This window comes from Oncorhynchus nerka, linkage group LG21 (genome assembly GCF_034236695.1).
Source record: "Oncorhynchus nerka isolate Pitt River linkage group LG21, Oner_Uvic_2.0, whole genome shotgun sequence".
Lineage (NCBI taxonomy): Eukaryota > Metazoa > Chordata > Actinopteri > Salmoniformes > Salmonidae > Oncorhynchus > Oncorhynchus nerka.
This window is the reverse complement of record NC_088416.1, coordinates 28421755-28442458: the sequence shown is the minus strand read 5'-3', so window position 1 is coordinate 28442458 and position 20704 is coordinate 28421755. Positions and strand designations below refer to the sequence as shown.

Here is a 20704-nt window from a genome sequence, read left to right as displayed (position 1 = left end):
TAGGCCAGTTGAGAACAAGTTCTCATTTACAACTGCGACCTGGCCAAGATAAAGCAAAGCAGTGCAACACAAACAACAACACAGTTCCACATGGAATAAACAAGCATACAGTCAATAACACAATAGACAAAAAGAGAAAAAAAGGTCTATATACAGTGTGTGCAAATGGTGTGAGGAGGTAAGGCAATAAATAGGCCATAGTAGCGAAGTAATTACAAATTAACACCGGACTGATAGATGAGCAGATGGTGATGTGCAAGTAGAAATACTGGTGTGCAAAAGAGCAGAAAAGTAAATAAAAACAATATGGGGATGAGGTAGGTAGATTGGGTGGGCTATTTACAGATGGACTATGTGCAGCTGCAGCGATCGGTTAGCTGCTCAGATAGCTGATGTTTAAAGTTGGTGAGGGAAATATAAGTCTCCAGCTTCAACGATTGTTGCAATTTGTTCCAGTCATTGGCAGCAGAGAACTGGAAGGAAAGGCAGCCAAACAGGTGTTGGCTTTGGGGATGACCAGTGAGATATACCTGCTGGAGCGCGTGCTACGGGTAGATGTTGTTATCGTGACCAGTGAGCTGAGATAAGGCGGAGCTTTACCTAGCATAGACTTATAGATGACCTGGAGCCAGTGGGTCTGGCGGTGAATATGAAGCGAGGGCCAGCCGTTGAGAGCATACAGGTCGCAGTGGTGGGTGGTTTAAGGGGCTTTGGTGACAAAACGGATGGCACTGTGATAGACATCATCCAGTTTGCTGAGTAGAGTATTGGAAGCTGTTTTGTAAATGACATCGCCGAAGTCGAGGATCGGTAGGATAGTCAGTTTTACGAAGGTATGTTTGGCAGTGTGAGTGAAGGAGGCTTTGTTGTAAAATAGGAAGCCGATTCTAGATTTAATTTTGGATTGGAGATGTTTACAGTCTAGCCAGACACCTAGGTATTTGTAGTTGTCCACATATTCTAAGTCAGAACCGTCCAGAGTAGTGATGCTAGTCGGGCGGGCGGGCGTTTAAGAACAGTTGGAGGCCACGGAAGGAGTGTTGTATGAAGCTCGTTTGGAGCTGGGAATCCACTAAACAAAATATAATACATTCCTATTTTCCTCCTGATACAGATTATATCATCAGGTTGTATTTGCTAAACTATTTTGGAACAATGCTTTGAAACAAAGTCCAGTTTTCTAATACCTTTTTTGATTTACTATCCACTGTCTGTTATGGATTAAAAACCCGGCCAAAGGTCCATTAAACCATCAAAACAGACAGTCTATTGCGTTCATTTCATAGCGGTACGTCTGGACCGAGCCCCGCGAGAGTTTGGTGTCAGAAACTTTTGTGGACTAGGATCACGTCATTACCTTTACTAACCACAAGAGGGCAATATGTCCTTTAGTTTTTTTTTTATGTACCACCCTTATTTATTGAAGTCCTTGTATATAGGCTGGACAGAGTTTAGGCCTAAACAAAGCGTTGAATCGGGGGTGCATTTTACCAGTGCGTGAAATACTATTTGTTACGTCATAATTGATGAGGTTTAAAACTGAACAGAAAAACTGGTTCGATCATTCTTATCTTCGTTGTGGACTGGACAACCTAGTGTTAATCATTGGACGCGCATTCACTTATTTTACACGGAAAAAACACGGAGAGTAAAGGTATGTTACTTTATTTTCAATACTGTGGTTATTGTAAATAAGAAGAAGAAGCATTGTACAGATTTTACAGCAGAATAACATCCAATTGTATTAATTTATGTGGGTTAAAATGTAGCCTATAGGCTGTCATTGACCAAAACATTTAAGTAATAGACCACTCATAGGCTACTGTAAAGATAGGCTAGATGTAGCATGTAGGCCTTCTTTCTAATGACTTCAGGGGGTCAAAGGTTATTACCCTTAGGTTGGGTGCAAGCAAAGATGATCAATTATATTGACAAGATAGTCGAGTGACCACTCTAACAATGGAAATACATTGTCCTGGATGGCAGGCGGGAGGGGGTGAGATCAGGTACGACCATTCTAGCCAAAGACAGGGCAGATGCATGTGTGAACAACAGGCACAACTCCAATGTAAAGTAGATTATTTTCAAAAGTTGCTGAAATGCATTCCGAACAACCTAACCATTCCAACCAAAACTTCTATTCGATCAAATTAGCATCACTCAGCAAGTTAGCGATTACATTTTTTGTTGACCAAATTTGATACAAATATTCTTCACTTCGTGGTCTTATTTTTGTGAACAAATTTTGGGTGTAAACCCGCGCTTTGCCTCTTCCTCTCTGGTGAAAGAGTTGCAATTAGGTCAAAGGATATATCCTCACCTTCACTATAGATAAGATGTGACCAACGAGATGGCTAAAGGTGAGGCATGTACAGGACTTTCTGATGTCTTTCAGGGGTCAGAGGTCAAACGTGATGACCTCACCCTCATAGATATTGAACTCACAGCCTCTTGAGGACCCTATCAATAATGCTGATGACATGCAGGATGAAGTCAGGTAAGTCATTTACACAAATAATCCATTCACACAGGTCAAAGTCCCAGTGATCATAGAGATATTATTTTCCTCTGCACAGATATGAAAAAGATCAGCCTGATACTGGGAGCCTGGACCAGTTCTTTGCTGATCAAGAAATAGCCAGCCCAACTCAGTCAATAGCGGCTGAACCGGATGCAGAGATGCAGGAGGCTGGTCTGAAGTCAGCTGACCCAACCCAGTCAATAGCGGCTGAACCGGAGGCAGAGATGCAGGAGGCTGGTCTGAAGTCAGCTGACCCAACCCAGTCACTAGAGGCTGAAATAGAAAGTGAGATGCAGGCTGATCTAGAGACAGCCGGCCCATCCCATGTACAGGAGCCACACCAGACTTCTCTACTTAACTCTGGAGACCTGAAACTGGAGGTGAGGACTGTAGTCATCTCTCAATCTAATCGACTAGTTGCATTGTGTGTGTGTGTGTTTAGGAGGAGAGAGTACTAGAGTCGATTGAATTCCAGCCTAACTGTACTTCCTGTCGTCCCCAGGATACTGATGTGACCTTCACCACCACGCCCACGGCCCCCCAGGCTGCAACGTCCCAAAACAGCCTTGTCAGGCGGCAAAGAAGTTCCACAGACCTCTCCACCTTTGTGCAGGACATGACTGACAAGTATGTTGCTCTGTGGCTTTCCTATTCTCCCCTTGATTGTATTAGAACTATTTTAGATGCCCAACTCAACTGGGCTTCCTAGATATGTTCCCCATTAGAAAAGTTATCTTTTTATTTCCTTTTCAGACACTGGAATCTGTTGAGTGCGAATATGCGTGCCAAGGTGAGTTAAAGTCAGTTCCTGTCTGCTTGGTTAGTGAAATGGTGAGTCATCACATGCCATTATATCGATACAGTGTCTAACTTCTCTATATGTTCATTGCAGTTAACCAGAGATGAGTTTACTGCCAAGTGCATGGACATTGTCACATGGGTGAAGAAGATCAAATCGACAGTTGTGGTTCCCGCCCTTGACCTCACCATGCAGTTAGAGCTGACTGAGTTGCCAGGCTCTCCTGGATCAGGAAGTGAGGAGGCAGTAACTTCTCTCTCCCGCACTGTGAGATTAAGTTGTACTCAAGGCCCCAGCAGGAGCACCAGCTCTAAAACTTCCTGGAGCACACCTACACCTTTCCCCTCCACTCCCAGGTAAGCACCACTATCCACTTCCCTCCAAGAAGTTCTACCCTCACACATTATTCCCGTATCCCCCACCATGTGTACCAATAACCAGCCTCACTTAGTGAGAGATACTGCTTAGATGGAACACAAGATCTCTAAAATGTTTATTGGTTTACTTCTTTTGAGTAGTAATAATAATGAGGTTGAGTCCAAATACGGACATTTTTGTTACTATGTCTCTGTTGTGTGCATTCTCTAGGTCCATGACCTCTTTGCTGAGTGAAGAGGACGATGAAGACTTGATCCCTGGAGAGTTCACATATCTCTCTACACCTGAGGGGGACAATAGAGAGGTGAAGGGCAGACCCTGCTCCGAGCCACTCAGTTCTGTGTTTGGCCTGTCTCAGAGCTGTGTTTTCAATCAAATGGTCCACAGTGGAGCATGCAGGTCGCTGAGTGAGATTGTACTGCCATCCAGCCGGAGTAGGCAGAGGAAGCTCATGCCCATCATCGTCTCCACAGACACCAGATTGGTAATGGAAATTGTGGAGATGGTGATGAAAGTCATCAACTCCAGGCTAGCTCAGCTAATGCTGAATGTGGGTTGTAGTCAGGGAACTGAAGGTCAAGGCAGCAACTCGGCAAGCATTCAGTTTGCCCAAGAGATGCTGAGCATGGCAACTGCATCAATGTATGCCCACGCCATGGAGCATATTGCGCACGGCCGCAAGTCCAGCAGTCGCCAGTCCAACAAGTCTCCGCTTGAATTAGAGAGGGAGCTTGAAGCCATATTGGGTCCTCTGGCTGGACAGGTAATAGTCACCATCATCAATAGTATCCTCAGGACTAAAGACAACGGAAGAACTGAGCAGGAACGGACCACCCCTTTGAGTTACTTCCTTACTGCGGTTTCTGCTGAAATTCAAAGCATGGTAGTTCAAAGATCTGCAAGTAGACATTCCTCCAGGCAGTCCATCAGAGACCACTTGATGAATGTCTCCAAGGGCAAGATTTTGAAAGCCGTTCAAATTAAAATGTCGCAACTCTATGGCGAGTCTACCAATGAAAGCTGCATATCAGCAACTCCAACAATCCAGAGCCTGTCCATGTGCTCATCCAAAGAATCCCTTTGTGATTGGACTCTCACCTCAGATGACGTGCATCCAGCTAAGTTCCTGTCTAGCAACAGAATTACAGCATTGTCGACTGATGTTGTGGATGTTGTGTTTCGTGATGTTCTTTATAATCTTGGACTTTCGGACAGCCAAACACTGTTAAGGCCACAGTGCACCGGCTCCAGCTCATCAATAGACATCAGCGGTGTTGCTGGGGAGATGGTCAGACAAGTCACCATAAAACTCCAGCCCTTTGTGTCTGAGAGCAGCCTGGAGGCCATGTCCATGACTCATGACTCACCATCTCTGCCCATCTCAGACTCTGACTTGAAGTTCTTGTGCTCTCACTCAGCGGTTGCTGTAGCAACTGCCTGCCAAGCAATTAAAACTGAGCTTGAGATTGAGATGAGTCTCAACCCAGCCACAGAGGCCGGCTCCCAGGGTAACCTTGCTGCCAGAGACCTGGTATCTTCTCTGTCACAGAGTCTTGAGGACATAGATGTTTCTCACATCATTCAGGGCCTTAAGGAGGCAGATGTGACATTTGCCAATCTGAACGAAACCCTTTCGACCGACACTAATAGATTAGAGGAAATCTTATCTGCCCATATTTCCCCTGAAAGTGTTGCAGCGGCATCGGTTGATCTTTTTGATGGCGTATTAGGAGACTTGCATGAGGCATTTGAGGCAAATAAGGTCTCAGCAGCCACAAAATCTGGTCGCAAAAAGTTCTGGGTTGAAGTACATACAAGTTCACAAAACCTGTACACCAATGCGCTGGACAAACTAAATAAGTGGTTCAGTTTACACCATCTCACTGAGGAAAAAGACGTCCTTCTGAATACCAAGCCCTCTCCAACTGGACCACTCCTAACTGAGGCCTGTGTGGAGGTATCTCCTGTGCAAAAGACCAGTATTAACAGCTCTAGTATGTCCTTCAGGTCTCTGAGTAATATCCCAGACAACCAGCCAACCCTCAACACATGCACTAAAGAGGTCATCAAACAGGTGGCCTCAGTTCTGAAGGTTGAGGCTTCTAAGGAAGACTGTTCTTCTTCCGTTGGAGGGAGGACATTAAATGTGTTCTTGGAGTTCAGCCAGAAGTTGGATGCTCTCATCTCAAAGTTGGAGGACCTCCCCATTTCCGGTGAGATTTCCTCGCTCACACAGCCACAAAGTGCAGTCAGCAGCAGCAGAACCTCTAATATTTCCATCGGGAGTATCCTAAGTGTGGAGTTCCACACAAAGGCCAACCAGATCGTGAGTGAGGCTATCCTTGGAGCTGCAATTGTTTTCATTGCTCGCAAAGCCAACCATTTGGAGCTGAAAATGCCTGCTACCTATTCACAACATCTGTTTGCAGCAGCCTCGGACATTGTGAACATTATTGTGGAAGACCTAGAGAGAGAGACCATGGATACAGAGTCCCACCTCACACCTGAAATAGTTTTTGACAAGTTCCTGGATGTGGCTCACAACATCTACTACCGAGTGAGGGATAGGCTGAAGGTCTTCTTCTCCTTGTCCCCAGTGCCTGCCTCCAAAACCAAAGATGTGGTGGATTCCATGCCTGTGGAGAAACATGGATACTTTGAGGCCTCTGACACTGCTCATGACCCGGAGCGACCTCAATCTGTCAGGAGTGAGAAGTTGTTGACAAAAGACAGGTTAGCCAAGATTGAAAGGTCTAACTCCCTTGCGTCTCGGGGTGGCACGTCAACAGAAAATCAACACTTTGACACCTTCACATTGACACCCACCAAGAGCATGTCAGTGCTGAGTGATCACAGTTTGAGAGGAGCTTTTCCTCTCTTGAGTGAAAGTTGCCAACCACTTTTGACTCTCAAAGACTCAACAGTGGCAGTCACTAAGCATAGCTTCACCAAATCTGCTAAGAACACCCTCAGCCAGATCCTAAATGTGATCAAGTGCAGAGTTGTTGCCTCAGATAATTCATCTGTTGGACAGAAGACAACTGACATGTTGGACTCTCTTCTTGAGAGCCTTGACCAGTTGACTGCAGATGAGATAAAGGGGACAGCGTCCCACAACTTGATCACAATAGATATGCCAGAATCACTGCCTGAGCAATCCTTGACAAAATACTTGTCTACTCCTGAGAGGAACCAGGATTCTTCCTCTGCAAAGCTTGTGTGTCAACCATCATGCCTGATACCAACATCCATGTCTGACACCAACATTATAGTGAAAACTATAATGGAAACGCTGGTGACGGACGAATCAAAGAAGACTTCAGCAGAGGAAAACCTTGAGAGGCTCGTCTCCATTGAAACCATTCAAGGTGTGTCAGACGACCTCATCACAAAGGTCCATGGTCTCATTCAGGAGATCACAATAAGCCGGCAACTTCAATCCATGGCTGGCCACAGGAGCTTCTCTGAACCGGCATTGCCAAAGCCAGCCCTGAAAAAGCTGTCAAGGAATGATGCCTCTGAGCTCGCCTACAGCTTTGCCGAAAATTCTGTTAGGACTCTCCTGGGGCAGTGTTTAAATGTGTCGCTCGTTTCCACCGGAGTAAGGCAGACGATGGATCAGGTCACTAAGATAATGACCAACACAGTGATGGACACCCTGACTGATGTGTGCAAGCCCACAGTGAAGTTAGAGGACGGTAAGTTAAATTGCCATTTTAACTCTGTAGAGGAATCTTTTGTAACGTGCTCAATATATTGTTTCTTATGATGTAAAGTTTACTGACTTCAACTGTGCCAAATGTATCGTCTCTACCTCTCCCAGAATTAGTTTCCAGGTTAGTCCCACCAGATGAATTCCCCACCAGGAGCCTTAACCCAGCTGATGGCAACGCTGAGGTGACGCCTCGCTCTGCTGGAGGTGAAAAGAATAGCAAGAAGTGGCGTTTCCTTTTCAAAATGGCTAACATCCCGAAGATCAGGATCAAGGTAGGGAGCTTTGTGTTTGGGAATTGAATTATCCCACAGCCAGTGAGGGCTCTAATGTCAGGATATATTTTGTCAACAGCTGTTCAAGAGAAAAGGACAAGCCAAGAAGCACCCTGAACTGGAAGCGCTGCCAACAAAACGTTTCAGTGATGTGTCACTGAGTGAGTAATAAGCATAGATTATGTAATTTTAATGAATCACCATGTGACCAGTTTGTTACGACCTTGGCAAGAGTGAACAAAGATACAGTGTCAGTCAAAAGTTTGGACACACCTACTCAGTCAAGGGTTTTTCTCCAGTTTTTACTATTTTCTACATAGTAGAATAACACATATGGAATCATGTAGTAACCAAAAAAGGGTTAAACAAATCAGAATATATGTATATTTGAGATTCTTCAAAGTAGCCACCCTTTGCCTTGATGACAGCTTTGCACACTTTTGGTTCCAGAGGTTCCATCCACTTCCCCGCCCATGGAGGACCTGATACCTGCACCTACTGCACAGGATCCCCAATCCCGTAAATGCCCCTTCCTGGTTAGGGTGTTTCGGGCCCTCTCTCGAGCCATCACCAGCCCCTTCAGAGGAGCTTCAGGGAAGAAGCACTAGATTAGTGCCTGATTTTAATAAACATTACTGCATTTATTTTTGTGTCTACAGCAGTTGTATGTGCAAAATAACAAGATTGGTACTTCAGAGTGATTTATAGTGGTAGACTTTTTATGGTCATTGATTGTGGAATACTGATATCAATAAAGACAAAATATTGCCTCTTATAGGGATACCTTGCCTTCAGTGTGGCATGCCCATATTCCACATGTTTAATAGGGAAAACCCACCCACCTCTAAGACTCCTGAGACGCACTGATAATTCTCACAGTATCCCACTCGTAGCTTATTGGCTATGCCTGGTTTAACAATAGTACTTCATCAGTCTTTTTTAACATCTGGATCGCTTAGAATAAACAGGGTGAGGCCTCATAAGTTTGATGCACACGATAACTGTAGTAGGTGTGGGGGAGCACATGGGCCAAGACTGTGAGTGACGAAACTATGTCTTCCTAATGGGAATTCCTCGAACAGTGTGGCTTTTCCAAAGGGTATACAGCACATCCTACCATCCATTACATGTGTCACTCTCAACACCAAATCTTCACCCTTCACATGTCTTTCTCCATCATGGAATTTCACTCTATTTTTACCCCTGTTGATCATATCTTTGGTCTGCATGTTTGAGTGGGACATCAGATGGAATATTTGTTTGTGTGTAATATAGGACATCAAAGGCTTTGCTCATGGTATTTTAGTCTTAATAGGGAAAAGAGTGTAAAATATGTCAACAATAAGGAAGTAGACTTCAAACCAGGTAACTGAAATCAAATAGCAAGCCATTTCTTACATTCACAGAATTGTCTGTATTAGAACTCGCATTGACATGAGCATTTACTGATGAGTTCAGAGAGCACTGAAAGCTGTTCGACGGAGGGCTCTGCTCAGGATTCTAATAATGTAATATTTTCCACACGACCCTGAGCCCACAGCACTTAGATGGAAAACATTGTTGAATCATGAATATGCCTCCCTCTGACGGGGACACAGGCATCCGCCCCCTAACCCTGCACATACCATCTGGGACCAACCCTCATATTCTATTCAGCAGTAGTCAACAGCTTATATTGGTGCTGCTTCATCATCTGTGAAGACCGGGTAAATGCCTGACACACACCTCCCAACAAACACACACGCAGACACATACACTCCCCCCTGGACAGTGATTCACTATTAATAATATTCTCAGCATGGGGCAAAGTAAATGATTACTCCCCTCTCCCTAAAAAAATGGAAGGGATAGAAGGAAAAACAGCATCGCCCCATGAGGTCAATCAGCCAATGGTCCAGGATAAAGAGAAGAGCAATGGTGCTGTGAGGTATACAGTGATGGTCTGTGGATGATGTGTCTCATACATTATGGATGAAACCTTATGTTTTCCATCACTGTCAGATGTGCTTTGCTGCTGTCATCTGTCAGCGATTTAGTTCCTAAACTGGCCTATTTAGAATTCTACATACAAGGGCCACCGTCAATTTAAACATTGAATGTACAAAATGCCAATTTTGAATCACCCGCATTGCTCATCTTGTCACGAGCACCTTGACATTAGTAAATGAGTTACTTGCACCAAGAGCAAGTGGTTTGGAAACAGATGAACTCTGTCTGTGTGTGTGTGTCTATGTCTGTGTGTGTGTGTGTGGATAACAACAGGATCCAACCCCTCCCTTCCCCCTCACCTCATTTCCAAAAGAAAATGTCATCTCACACAGATACACAACCCCCTGTGAAGATCATCCAACCTAATCAATCTCCATTATCCAATCAGACACAACAGTGGAGGAACAATCTGCCGCTAATTCAGTGGGCGGGAAAGGAACCCTAGGGGGAGGGGCTACTCTGTCTCCCCACTTCCACCCCCACCCATGTTTTATAATCAGGTGGTATTTCACTAGGCACTGTGAATGGTAAATAAACGGGACTTTAAAAATCATTATTCACATCCATGGCATTGTCAGTTTAGTGGTAAGGTCAACTCTTTGAAAAGGAAGATTGTCTTTAAGGACAGTGGGCTGTATAATTGTATGGATGTTTCTCTGTTGAGGGAGGCTAGAGTAAGTTTTTGTGCCTGTCACTAAGACACTCACACAGTTGGCTTTGTAAACAGTAAACACGTAGCTCATCACTCGAACAATGGCACACGGACAACAGGATGAGAGTCAGCTGCCTTCACCAGGTCCTGATTAAGAAAAACTGAATTGGTGTACTGGCTCCTATGGCAACCAAGGGAATCAATTAGATCCTAATAATTTCCTTTCAATGCCCTGAGCTGGTCAAGAAGCCAAACACAGACAGCTAAATAGAGCCTGATGACACATGTTGTTCTGCAGGACTGAGGTCATCGACATGAGATCATTTAGAATCTAGTCATTGGGCAGAAAGGGAGCAGTTGGGGGGTGGCTGGGTGTTATCATTGGCACTTACAAAATGTCTTACTGGTCATACTACTGACAAATGTTGACATAAAAACAGTGTACAGGAATGTGTACAGAAGTCATTTTTATTTATTGGATGTGACTGTTTCCATTTTGTAGTGATAACTAGGATTTTTTTAAATGTCTTCTACATTATACCTAAAATGTATGCCTGTGTAGCTATGACATATGTTTTCCAGTAGTCAGTACTGTAGTAGTGAGTCCTTTACTGTAGTAGTGAGTCCTTTACTGTAGTAGTGAGTCATTTACTGTAGTAGTCAGTCCTTTACTGTAGTAGTGAGTCCTTTACTGTAGTAGTGAGTCCTTTACTGTAGTAGTGAGTCCTTTACTGTAGTAGTGAGTCCTTTACTGTAGTAGTGAGTCCTTTACTGTAGTAGTGAGTCCTTTACAGCCTGTTTTATTTTGAAGAACCACCTGCCTCCTTAGTCCTGTATCTCTCCTCCTCAACCCTAGGGGGCGATCACGGTCAGGCGCAGAACAGGCCAGGCCATGGCTCCTCTGTCTCTAAGCCTCCTCTCATAGCTCCTGCTTCTCTCCACGGCTCAGTACATTAGGTAGCCCTCTGGGCATGGCTCTCATTGCGTAACTGATAAATGAGCTTTGTCTGGAGGAAAAGTAGCTGAAAAGTTGGCAAAAGTTTTTCGTAGCCAGCTGGCATCATGCTGATCAAGGAGGAGTGTGCAATGTAACCCACTTTCATCCCCCATTACGTCTGAAAGAAAGATGTTGGTGCCCTCCATTTTGTACACAATACCTGAGCTCAGAAAGAGTGCCTCAACGCTGACATCACTAATGACAGAAATATAGAACGTCCAAAAATGATATGAATTCTTAACGGCGTCACTCCTGTCTTTATACAGCATATCTCGGCTAAAATTACAGTTATAAAGCTTTTAAGACTAAATCGTCTGTGGCTTCTTTTTTAAATTATGGTAAATGTTTTCTCTCTCACTCATTACAACACATCTGCATTACATTTGCCTCATTATGTTTCATGTATCACATTAGGCTAGGCTGGACAGACTCCCCAGCCCATAACCAGAGCCTGAGAAATACAGTTGTTTAAATCAAATCAAATTTTATTTGTCACATACACATGGTTAGCAGATGTTAATGCGAGTGTAGCGAAATGCTTGTGCTTTTAGTTCCGACAATGCAGTAATAACCAACAAGTAATCTAACTAACAATTCCAAAACTACTGTCTTATACACAGTGTAAGGGGATAAAGAATATGTACATAAGGATATATGAATGAGTGATGGTACAGAGCAGCATAGGCAAGATACAGTAGATGGTATCGAGTACAGTATATACATATGAGATGAGTATGTAAACAAAGTGGCATAGTTAAAGTGGCTAGTGATACATGTATTACATAAGGATGCAGTCGATGATATAGAGTACAGTATATACGTATGCATATGAGATGAATAATGTAGGGTAAGTAACATTATATAAGGTAGCATTGTTTAAAGTGGCTAGTGATATATTTACATCATTTCCCATCAATTCCCATTATTAAAGTAGCTGGAGTTGAGTCAGTGTCAGTGTGTTGGCAGCAGCCACTCAATGTTAGTGGTGGCTGTTTAACAGTCTGATGGCCTTGAGATAGAAGCTGTTTTTCAGTCTCTCGGTCCCAGCTTTGATGCACCTGTACTGACCTCGCCTTCTGGATGATAGCGGGGTGAACAGGCAGTGGCTCGGGTGGTTGATGTCCTTGATGATCTTATACGGTCTATGGCTGAACCTCACTGGAACAACCCATATATTTTAGCCATCATTTTGTACAACACATTAAGCCCTCATATTCCTGCCATCATTTGCGCAAGGGATATAGGCAGCCATCATGTGTGCTCTAGAGAGTGCAGCTCCCCTGTCTGTCTGTGGCTCTATTGTCCCTGTTGACAGTATAGGAGATATTTTGCCAAATTACTCAAGCAGGCACTTTTCTAAGACAATGGAGCTCCTACAGACCCGGCCTCAGAACAATGGCACAGCGTTGCTTATTAATAACCATCTGTCTGTCAACTTGAAGGATTAGACCCACACACACAGGGGTTATCAGCTGAATCCTGTGAGGGTGTGGAGTGTGGGTCTGGCTGCGTATGAGTGAGGGGGATGGGGATGAGGGTGCAAAGATTAAGCAGATGAATATGACAAGTGTAAACTAGTGTGTGTGTTTGTGCGTGTGTGTGTGTACACATGTATATCCGTGTCTCTCTCTATGAGTGTGTTACAGAGCTAGCTTATGTATCTGTATCTGTGTGTGTGTGTGTGTGTGTGTGTGTGTGTGTGTGTGTGTGTGTGTGTGTGTGTTTGTCAGCCCAGCAGGATTCACTTGGGGAAGAGCGGGAGTGTAACCACATATCCGGACCATTGAGCCTCAGTGACCCACCAGAAGGCTCTCCACACAGAACCAACATTTAACCAGATTAGAGTATTTGGGTCCTCTGGCACTTCACAAGGCTGAATCAGGACAGCTCTCTGGCTGTGTATTAAAAAGGAATGTAAAAAAACAAACATCTGTCACTTAAGTGGGATTTGCCACTGTGAATGTTCTGCATTTAAATGAAGCCATTACTGTCAGCAAAGCTATTGGATTGTCATGTCTCATCACCAAATGGCTTCAACAATCTATCTGACATGATGCCGTGTAATAGCTATGCAATTGTAGTGTTCCCTGGCCCTCAACAAAAAGTGTTGTAGAGTTTTGGGCAGAGATGCAGATCGTGAGATTTTTATTTTAACCTTGATTTACCTCGGTAAGTCAGTTAAAAACAAATTCTTATTTAATGACGGTCTACCCTGGCCAAACCCTAACCCTAACGACGCATTTGGAGAACCAACCAGAAGTTGTGTTTGTTGTACCCATTCTATTTTTGTGCCCTAACTATCATTCCCCTAAAAATCGACCTATTTTGGGTGAGTGTTGGGCATTGATTCCAAATGTACTGACAGAAGTCTGAACAGGCTTTGAAGAAAAGTTTTCTACAAAGGATTTGTCAAATAAAAGGATTCCAAAAACCACTTTCGCCTGTCAGTGACCTCCACCCACACAAACATACTGTATACGTGCACAGAACACCTACATGTGGGTACAACACACACACACACAACACACACACACACACACACACACATATATATATATATATATATATATATATATATATATATATATACACACATAAATGGGTCATCAGGCAGTGTAAGGGTGTCAGTGAGTGGGTTTTGCGTGGGCCTTGTGATAGCAGAGTTCTCCCAGAAGACTCTTCACATCTGATGTTACTGGGCTGAATACTGAAGAGGAGCACGTTTGGGTGAATCCTCAATGTTGAATCCTACCCATGTAGAATTCTTAAGTATTTTATAATTCTTTCTTGTTATAGCCTACTATAAATGTCTCTAGGAGGGAAAGGGTGTTTATCCTATTCATTATTCCTATATGGCTGTGTGACTGCCTCAATAACTCAAATTGGGAAGTAGACTAGTGTTATTATATCACTGTGTGTGTGTCTTGACTCACTGAACTGGGACAGCTGTTTCCATGATACCCAGAGAAAGACCTGATAGTTGGGTATCATGTTGTATACCCCACATAAGTCTATCATCCCTATACTTTCTCAGGACTTCGCCAATTGCTCAGGTATGACTCCCACGCTCTAACATGGTCAGGGAGACTCAGGTTACAAAAGTTGAATAAACCATCTGTATACCTTACCCTCCCTACTGTAAACTACTGTAGCACACCAACCCCTCTCCAACTTTATCTAACCACCGTGTCAACATTTCCAATCTGCACTGCACAAATAACCCCATTAGGGGTGTTATTAGCTGTGAAAGCCGCAATATGCGAGTTTGATAGCTCTCCGCTGGCTAGCAGGGGCTCTCTCTGTTTGCCTGATAGGAGCAGATTACAGTAATTTTATCTGCAGGGGGGAAACAGCAGGATACGAGAGAGAGGCCTGTGTATAATGACAGGATGGTCGGGTGAGAGTGGAGAATGGGTTGCAGAGGCTGGATCTGTTCCACACAAATAGGCTAACAAACAGCGCTAGGATTGTGTTTACCGTATCTAGCTGTTAGCCTAGATCTCAACTACTCTGTCAACGTAACCACACAAACGTTTCCCTGTTAGGTGATGTTGTTGTCTGTCAACATAGCTGGTTGGTAATGGAACCACTCAATCTGTGGTAATATGTTTGTTATTGTGTGTACTGCTATATCTATAGCTTATTGTACACTTGTCCTCCACCAAGCAGTTTTATTATTAGTTTATCTCCTGAGGAGATATCTGAATCAATCTTCAACAATTCTGCTGGATAGCTAACTTGATCACTATTCCATTGTGTCTCTACTAGGCATAAAAACAGTTGACTGAGGACGGCACTGTGCAGATCCAAGCGACAGTTAAAGTGAGAGGCGTCCATCCATCTCTCTGTTCTCTTCCTCCGGCAGGCCCTCTCTCAGGAGACTGGTTCATCTAATGGGATCCATACTGAGGAGCTCAGCCTGCAAACCTGATGACTTCAGCTATGGTCAGCAGTAATTATTACCAGTTTACCACATGCCCCCCCCCCCCCCCTTGATTTCAGACAGTCTAGATGTACTTCTGTAGTCCTCACAGATGTGGTCGAACTGTGGTCTCCCAGGAATGGATTAAGAAACATTGGCCATTGCATGCTATGAAGTCATGGCGGTGCTATTGCATAGAGCTGAGACACAGGCTAAGTCATAGACAAATGACCCGGAACTAACCAAAACTAATGAAGCCATCAAAAAATGTGACTGGTTCTCATGAATGACCATCATCTCAGCCTTATCTCCATACCAGGCCCTGAGTGTGATCAGCAATGTCAGACCTGCTCACTTCTATGGCATACCAACCACTGAAGCAGAGACGCCAACCAACCCAGCCAGGGTCACAGTAAACTATACCCGTGCTCCAGCCAGGTAGAAGCCATTGAATCGCTAGAAGAAGAGTAAATTTCAGATGAGAGAGTTGGAGCTCAAAAGACCATAGAAACCAGGTCACCTAGTCAGTAGACACCCGTATAAATCAGACCCATATACAGTTGAAGTCGGAAGTTTACATACACCTTAGCCAAATACATTTAAACTCAGTTTTTCACAATTCCTGACATTAAATCAGAGTAAAAATTCCCAAACTTAGGTCAGTTAGGATCAACACTTTATTAGAAGAATGTGAAATGTCGGAATAATAGTAGAGAGAATGATTTTTTTCAGCTTTTATTTCTTTCATCACATTCCCAGTGGGTCAGAAGTGTACATACACTCAATTAGTATTTGGTAGCATTGCCTTTAAAATGTTTCAGGTAGCCTTCCACAAGCTTCCCACAATAAGTTGGGTGAATTTTTGCCCATTCCTCCTGACAGAGCTGGTGTAACTGAGTCAGGTTTGTAGGCCTCGTTGCTCGGACACGCTTTTTACAAATTTTCTTTAGGATTGAGGTCAGGGCTTTGTGATGGCCACTCCAATACCTTGACTTTGTTGTCCTTAGGCCATTTTTCCACAACTTTGGAAGTATGCTTGGGGTCATTCTCTATTTGGAAGACCCATTTGCGACCAAGCTTTAACTTCCCGACTGATATCTTTAGATGTTGCTTCAATATATCCACATAATTTTCCTGCCTCATGATGCCATCTATTTTGTGAAGTAGACCAGTTCCTCCTGCAGCAAAGCACCCCCACAAGATGATGCTGCCACCCCCGTGCTTCACGGTTGGAATGGTGTTCTTCGGCTTGCAAGCCTCCCCCTTTTTCCTCCAAACATAACGATGGTCATTATGGCCAAACAGTTCTATTTTTGTTTCATCAGACCAGAGGACATTTCTCCAAAAAGTGCGATCTTTGTCCCCATGTACAGTTACAAACCGTAGTCTGGCCTTTTTTATGGCGATTTTCGAGCAGTGGCTTCTTCCTTGCTGAGCGGCCTTTCAGGTTATGTCGATATAGGACTCATTTTACTATGGATATAGATACTTTTGTAACTGTTTCCTCCAGCATCTTCACAAGGTCCTTTGCTGTTGTTCTGGGATTGATTCACACTTTTCTCACCAAAGTACGTTCATCTCTAGGAGACTGAATGCATCTCATTCCTGAGCGCTATGACGGCTGCGTGGTCCCATGGTGTTTATACTTGTGTACTATTGTTTGTACAGATGAACGTGGTACCTTCAGGCATTTGGAAATTGCTCCCAAGGATGAACCAGACTTGTGGAGGTCTACAATTATTTTTCTGAGATCTTGGCTGATTTCTTTTGATTTTCCCATGATGCCAAGCAAAGAAGCACTGAGTTTGAAGGTAGGCCTTTAAAAACATCCACACGTACACCTCCAATTGACTCAAATGATGTCAATTAGCCTATCAGAAGCTTCTAAAGCCATGATATCATTTTCTGGAATTTTCCAAGCTGTTCAAAAGCACAGTCAATTTAGTGTATGTAAACTTCTGACCCACTGGAATTGTGATACAGTGAATTATAAGTGAAATATTCTGTCTGTGAACAATTGTTGGAAAATTTGACTTTTGATGCACAAAGTAGATGTCCTAACCAACTTGCCAAAACTATAGTTTCTTAACCTCAGTATATGTAAACTTCCGACCTCAAATGTAGCTACAGTAAATGTCAGTATATCTACAGTATCCCAATCCCAACCCCTCCTTGAGTGACCCAGCCGATCCCCTTATTCGATCTAGTCTAGTCAAGACATTGATCAGTTATAGCGGACTAACTGTAAAATACAATGAAACCAAAACGTTTGCTGCTTCGCTAGTGACCACTAAGACTCTGACCATACCTGGCAAACTCCACTAGCACTACAGATAAAGGGTAGCATGGCACCAGTATGTACATCTGATGATCCCCACCATGGCCTGTACTCATGTGGTTATCTGGGACTGGATTTCCAGTACCCTGGTTACATAAATGGAGGACTCGGTGCTGATGGAGAGATTGCGATTCCATTAATAAAGGACTTAAGAGAGGCAGCTGATCTGTTCCACGGAGGGAGAGCCCAGGGCATGTTCTTTGTGTGGACACAATGAGGCCAGCATCACTAATGGGAAGACCGACCTCTCTGTGTTGTGTGTGTGTGAGTGACCTGGGCTTATCGCTTCAAACACAGGCATGGCTCCACAGTTATGTGAGAGAGCAAGGAAGAATGAGGCAGAGTGAGAGAGATGGAGAGATGGAAAGAAAGAGAGAGAGGCAGCCCACGTGCCACTGCACATCGTATTGCAGGAACAGAACTGATACTGTGCAAAGAGCGAGGAGTCAGTAACCCTCGCCCTGGGCCCTGTACTGTACAGTTATAGTTAGTTATATAAGTCAAGTTCCGACAGACAACATTGTGTCCAATATGTAACCTGAGTCTAAGATAGAGTGAAAGATACTGTACACAGGCTATTCTGCAGTACTACATTGCTGTAAGAAGACGATATTGAGACGAGAAGTCTTGTCTAGAAGGAAGATGCAAGGTAGATGCATTTTTATGGCCGACTGATTTGTACAATGGGCTCTTTCAGTGATATCCCAAAAATTGAAGTGAAATATTAGAGAGCGAAGTAGAAACACTGATAAAGAAGGAGGGAACAGCGGTCTTAACACTGAGCTCATCTAGAGTAACACTGATGGTTTCTAATGCATGAACAGCACACTCTCCTCCCATGCTATTCTCCCTGCTCTTGTATCAACAACATTACACAAACAACATCTCAATAGACATTGGGGCGTGGGTGATGCGATACTTCATCTTTACTATGATTGAGCAGTTGTTGCAGTCGATAAAGCAAGCCATAATTACTATCAAACAATCAGAGGGAAAATTAAAAGTCTCCCGTTGAGTATGCTAATACGTTGTCATTCATGCTACAATAATGGGCCGTGCCCTGCCCACAACTCACAGGATATAATTATAGCTTAGCTACCCTTTAACTTGAGCGCCCGTGAATGGAATTCTTAAAGGCCCAATAATGCAGACGTATTTTATATCAATATCTAATTATTTCTGGGTAACAATTAAGTACCTTACTATCCATGTTTCCATCCAACCATTTCATGCAGATGAATTACCTGATGCATGGAAAAAGTCACCACCCCGCTGATGGAAACATGAAATGCCGGTACAAATTTATAAATGCCTACAGACAATTTGTTTGTTTCGACATGATGGGATATTTTTGTGTCGGTAAAATTAAATATGCGAGAAAGGGCGGCGGAAATGCCTTTATGCGCAAATATTAATATAATAACCATCATATCAAAGTAAACTTGGAGTAATGCAATGATGTGTTGTGTGGTCCTCCCATTACGACTCGGAAAAGCATATAGTTCATTCGGCTACAGATAAAATTCTTCACAGGGTGGTGAAAGTGCATGGTGATCTTGATGCTCCTTTCCTGTAAATATTGAGGGTCTTATTCTGGTGACATGATGATCGATGCTTGGCTGCCGTTTGACAAATACAAATAATATTGCTCTTATCCATAATCATCTCATAATGTAATATAGGTAGCCTACCAGCACTGTATTTGCGAGGTGTTGACTTGGGCACGTGTGCCATGACCAGAGTGGGCACATTTGCTATATAATGCAACCGTTTTTGTGACAAAACCATCAGTCGAGTTGAAAATGCGATGGAAACCCATTTAACTTGTATTTGTTATTTGGTACATGCGAATTTAACCACAAAAGTTATTGTTATGTGTGCTACATCATCACATGCAGCCTTTTATCCGTACAAGTCCGTTTGATGGAAACGCATCTCTGGTTGGAATATGCACATATTGTTTTATGCAGATTTTAGAATATTCACATTAAAATCGGACACAAATTGGATGGAAACCTAGCTACTGTATTAGATTTCCTTAAAATGTGCAAAAATAGCTTTTTAGCAAAACATGATTTTTCAAGCAAAAATTTAGCTAGGACTGTATGGGAGTGGTCTGAGTGGGAAGGTGAAAACTGAAAAGTAACTGTTATTGACAGAGAGGTTTGGAACTCTCTTTGTTGTTGGTCTAGTAACTAATTTACTGCATGGTGAAAGCCCAAACTCCGCCCATGTACAGTAAACCTGGTGATTAGAAGGCCCTGTGTAGATTTGTATTTTCAATCAGCATCTATCAGGAAATAACACTGATCAAATATGTTCACACTTTTACAGTGTCAGTTTCATCAGCTGTTGTACAATATGATATAAAACACAGGAACAACTGAATTCTGTCTGCCCTGGGCCTTTAATCACCTGTAAGGCAGATTAATTACAGAATAAATCCTGTACAATAACCACATGGAGAAAACTGGGTCTATATACAGTAAGCTCAGGGGCCAATGTGATCTTAGCAGCTGTTTTTCCTTCTTCCCCACAGAGTAGATCTAGAGGCATTCTGTTGGATGTGTGCTCTCATGGCGCGCAATCGGACGTGATAAGGTTGGCTTTGCATTGCAGCCAATTCCTTGGTGACCTGACTACCTACTAATGAAAAGTGTGACCATATTATTTCTATGTGTAGTCTAGTTGTTGTTTTGTAGGCCTGGTATGGTTCCCAATCAGAGGCAGCTGTCTATCGTTGTCTCTGATTGGAGATCATATTTAGATAGTCTTTTCCCACCTGTTGTTTGTGGGATCTTGTTTTTGTATTGTTGCTTTTGAGCCCTACAAAGCTGCGTTGTTGCATTTACTTGTGTGAGAAGGAGCCTACAGTGTATGAGGAAAATAGAAGAGAACAGTACATCTTACATTTTTGCTAAAAAATACCACAATTATATAGATTCGGTGACAGATTCTTTAATGATGTTGCATCAGATATCTTAGCTAAACTTAGGCTTTTTACAAGTGGGCCATAGGCATGACTGCAATAGGCTGTAATGTGTAAGAGAGAGTAAGAAGTAGCACTCAAACACGCTATGAATGCCATGTTCCCTCCAAATTGCCTCTATTATTCAGAGGC

At 43.3% G+C, this 20704-nt stretch overlaps 1 protein-coding gene across 1 annotated transcript; it reads left to right on the top strand.

Annotated features, from left to right (window-relative positions):
* Nucleotides 1-1481: 1481 nt before the first annotated feature.
* LOC115110366 (uncharacterized) lies at nucleotides 1482-8446 on the top strand. The gene is made up of 10 exons (XM_029635958.1): nucleotides 1482-1654; nucleotides 2396-2497; nucleotides 2577-2901; nucleotides 3024-3148; nucleotides 3275-3311; nucleotides 3414-3676; nucleotides 3909-7396; nucleotides 7522-7685; nucleotides 7765-7846; nucleotides 8136-8446. Exons 2-10 carry the CDS (start codon nucleotides 2481-2483, stop codon nucleotides 8291-8293), a joined length of 4659 nt encoding a protein of 1552 aa, XP_029491818.1. The 5' UTR covers nucleotides 1482-1654; nucleotides 2396-2480; the 3' UTR covers nucleotides 8294-8446.
* Nucleotides 8447-20704: the final 12258 nt, after the last annotated feature.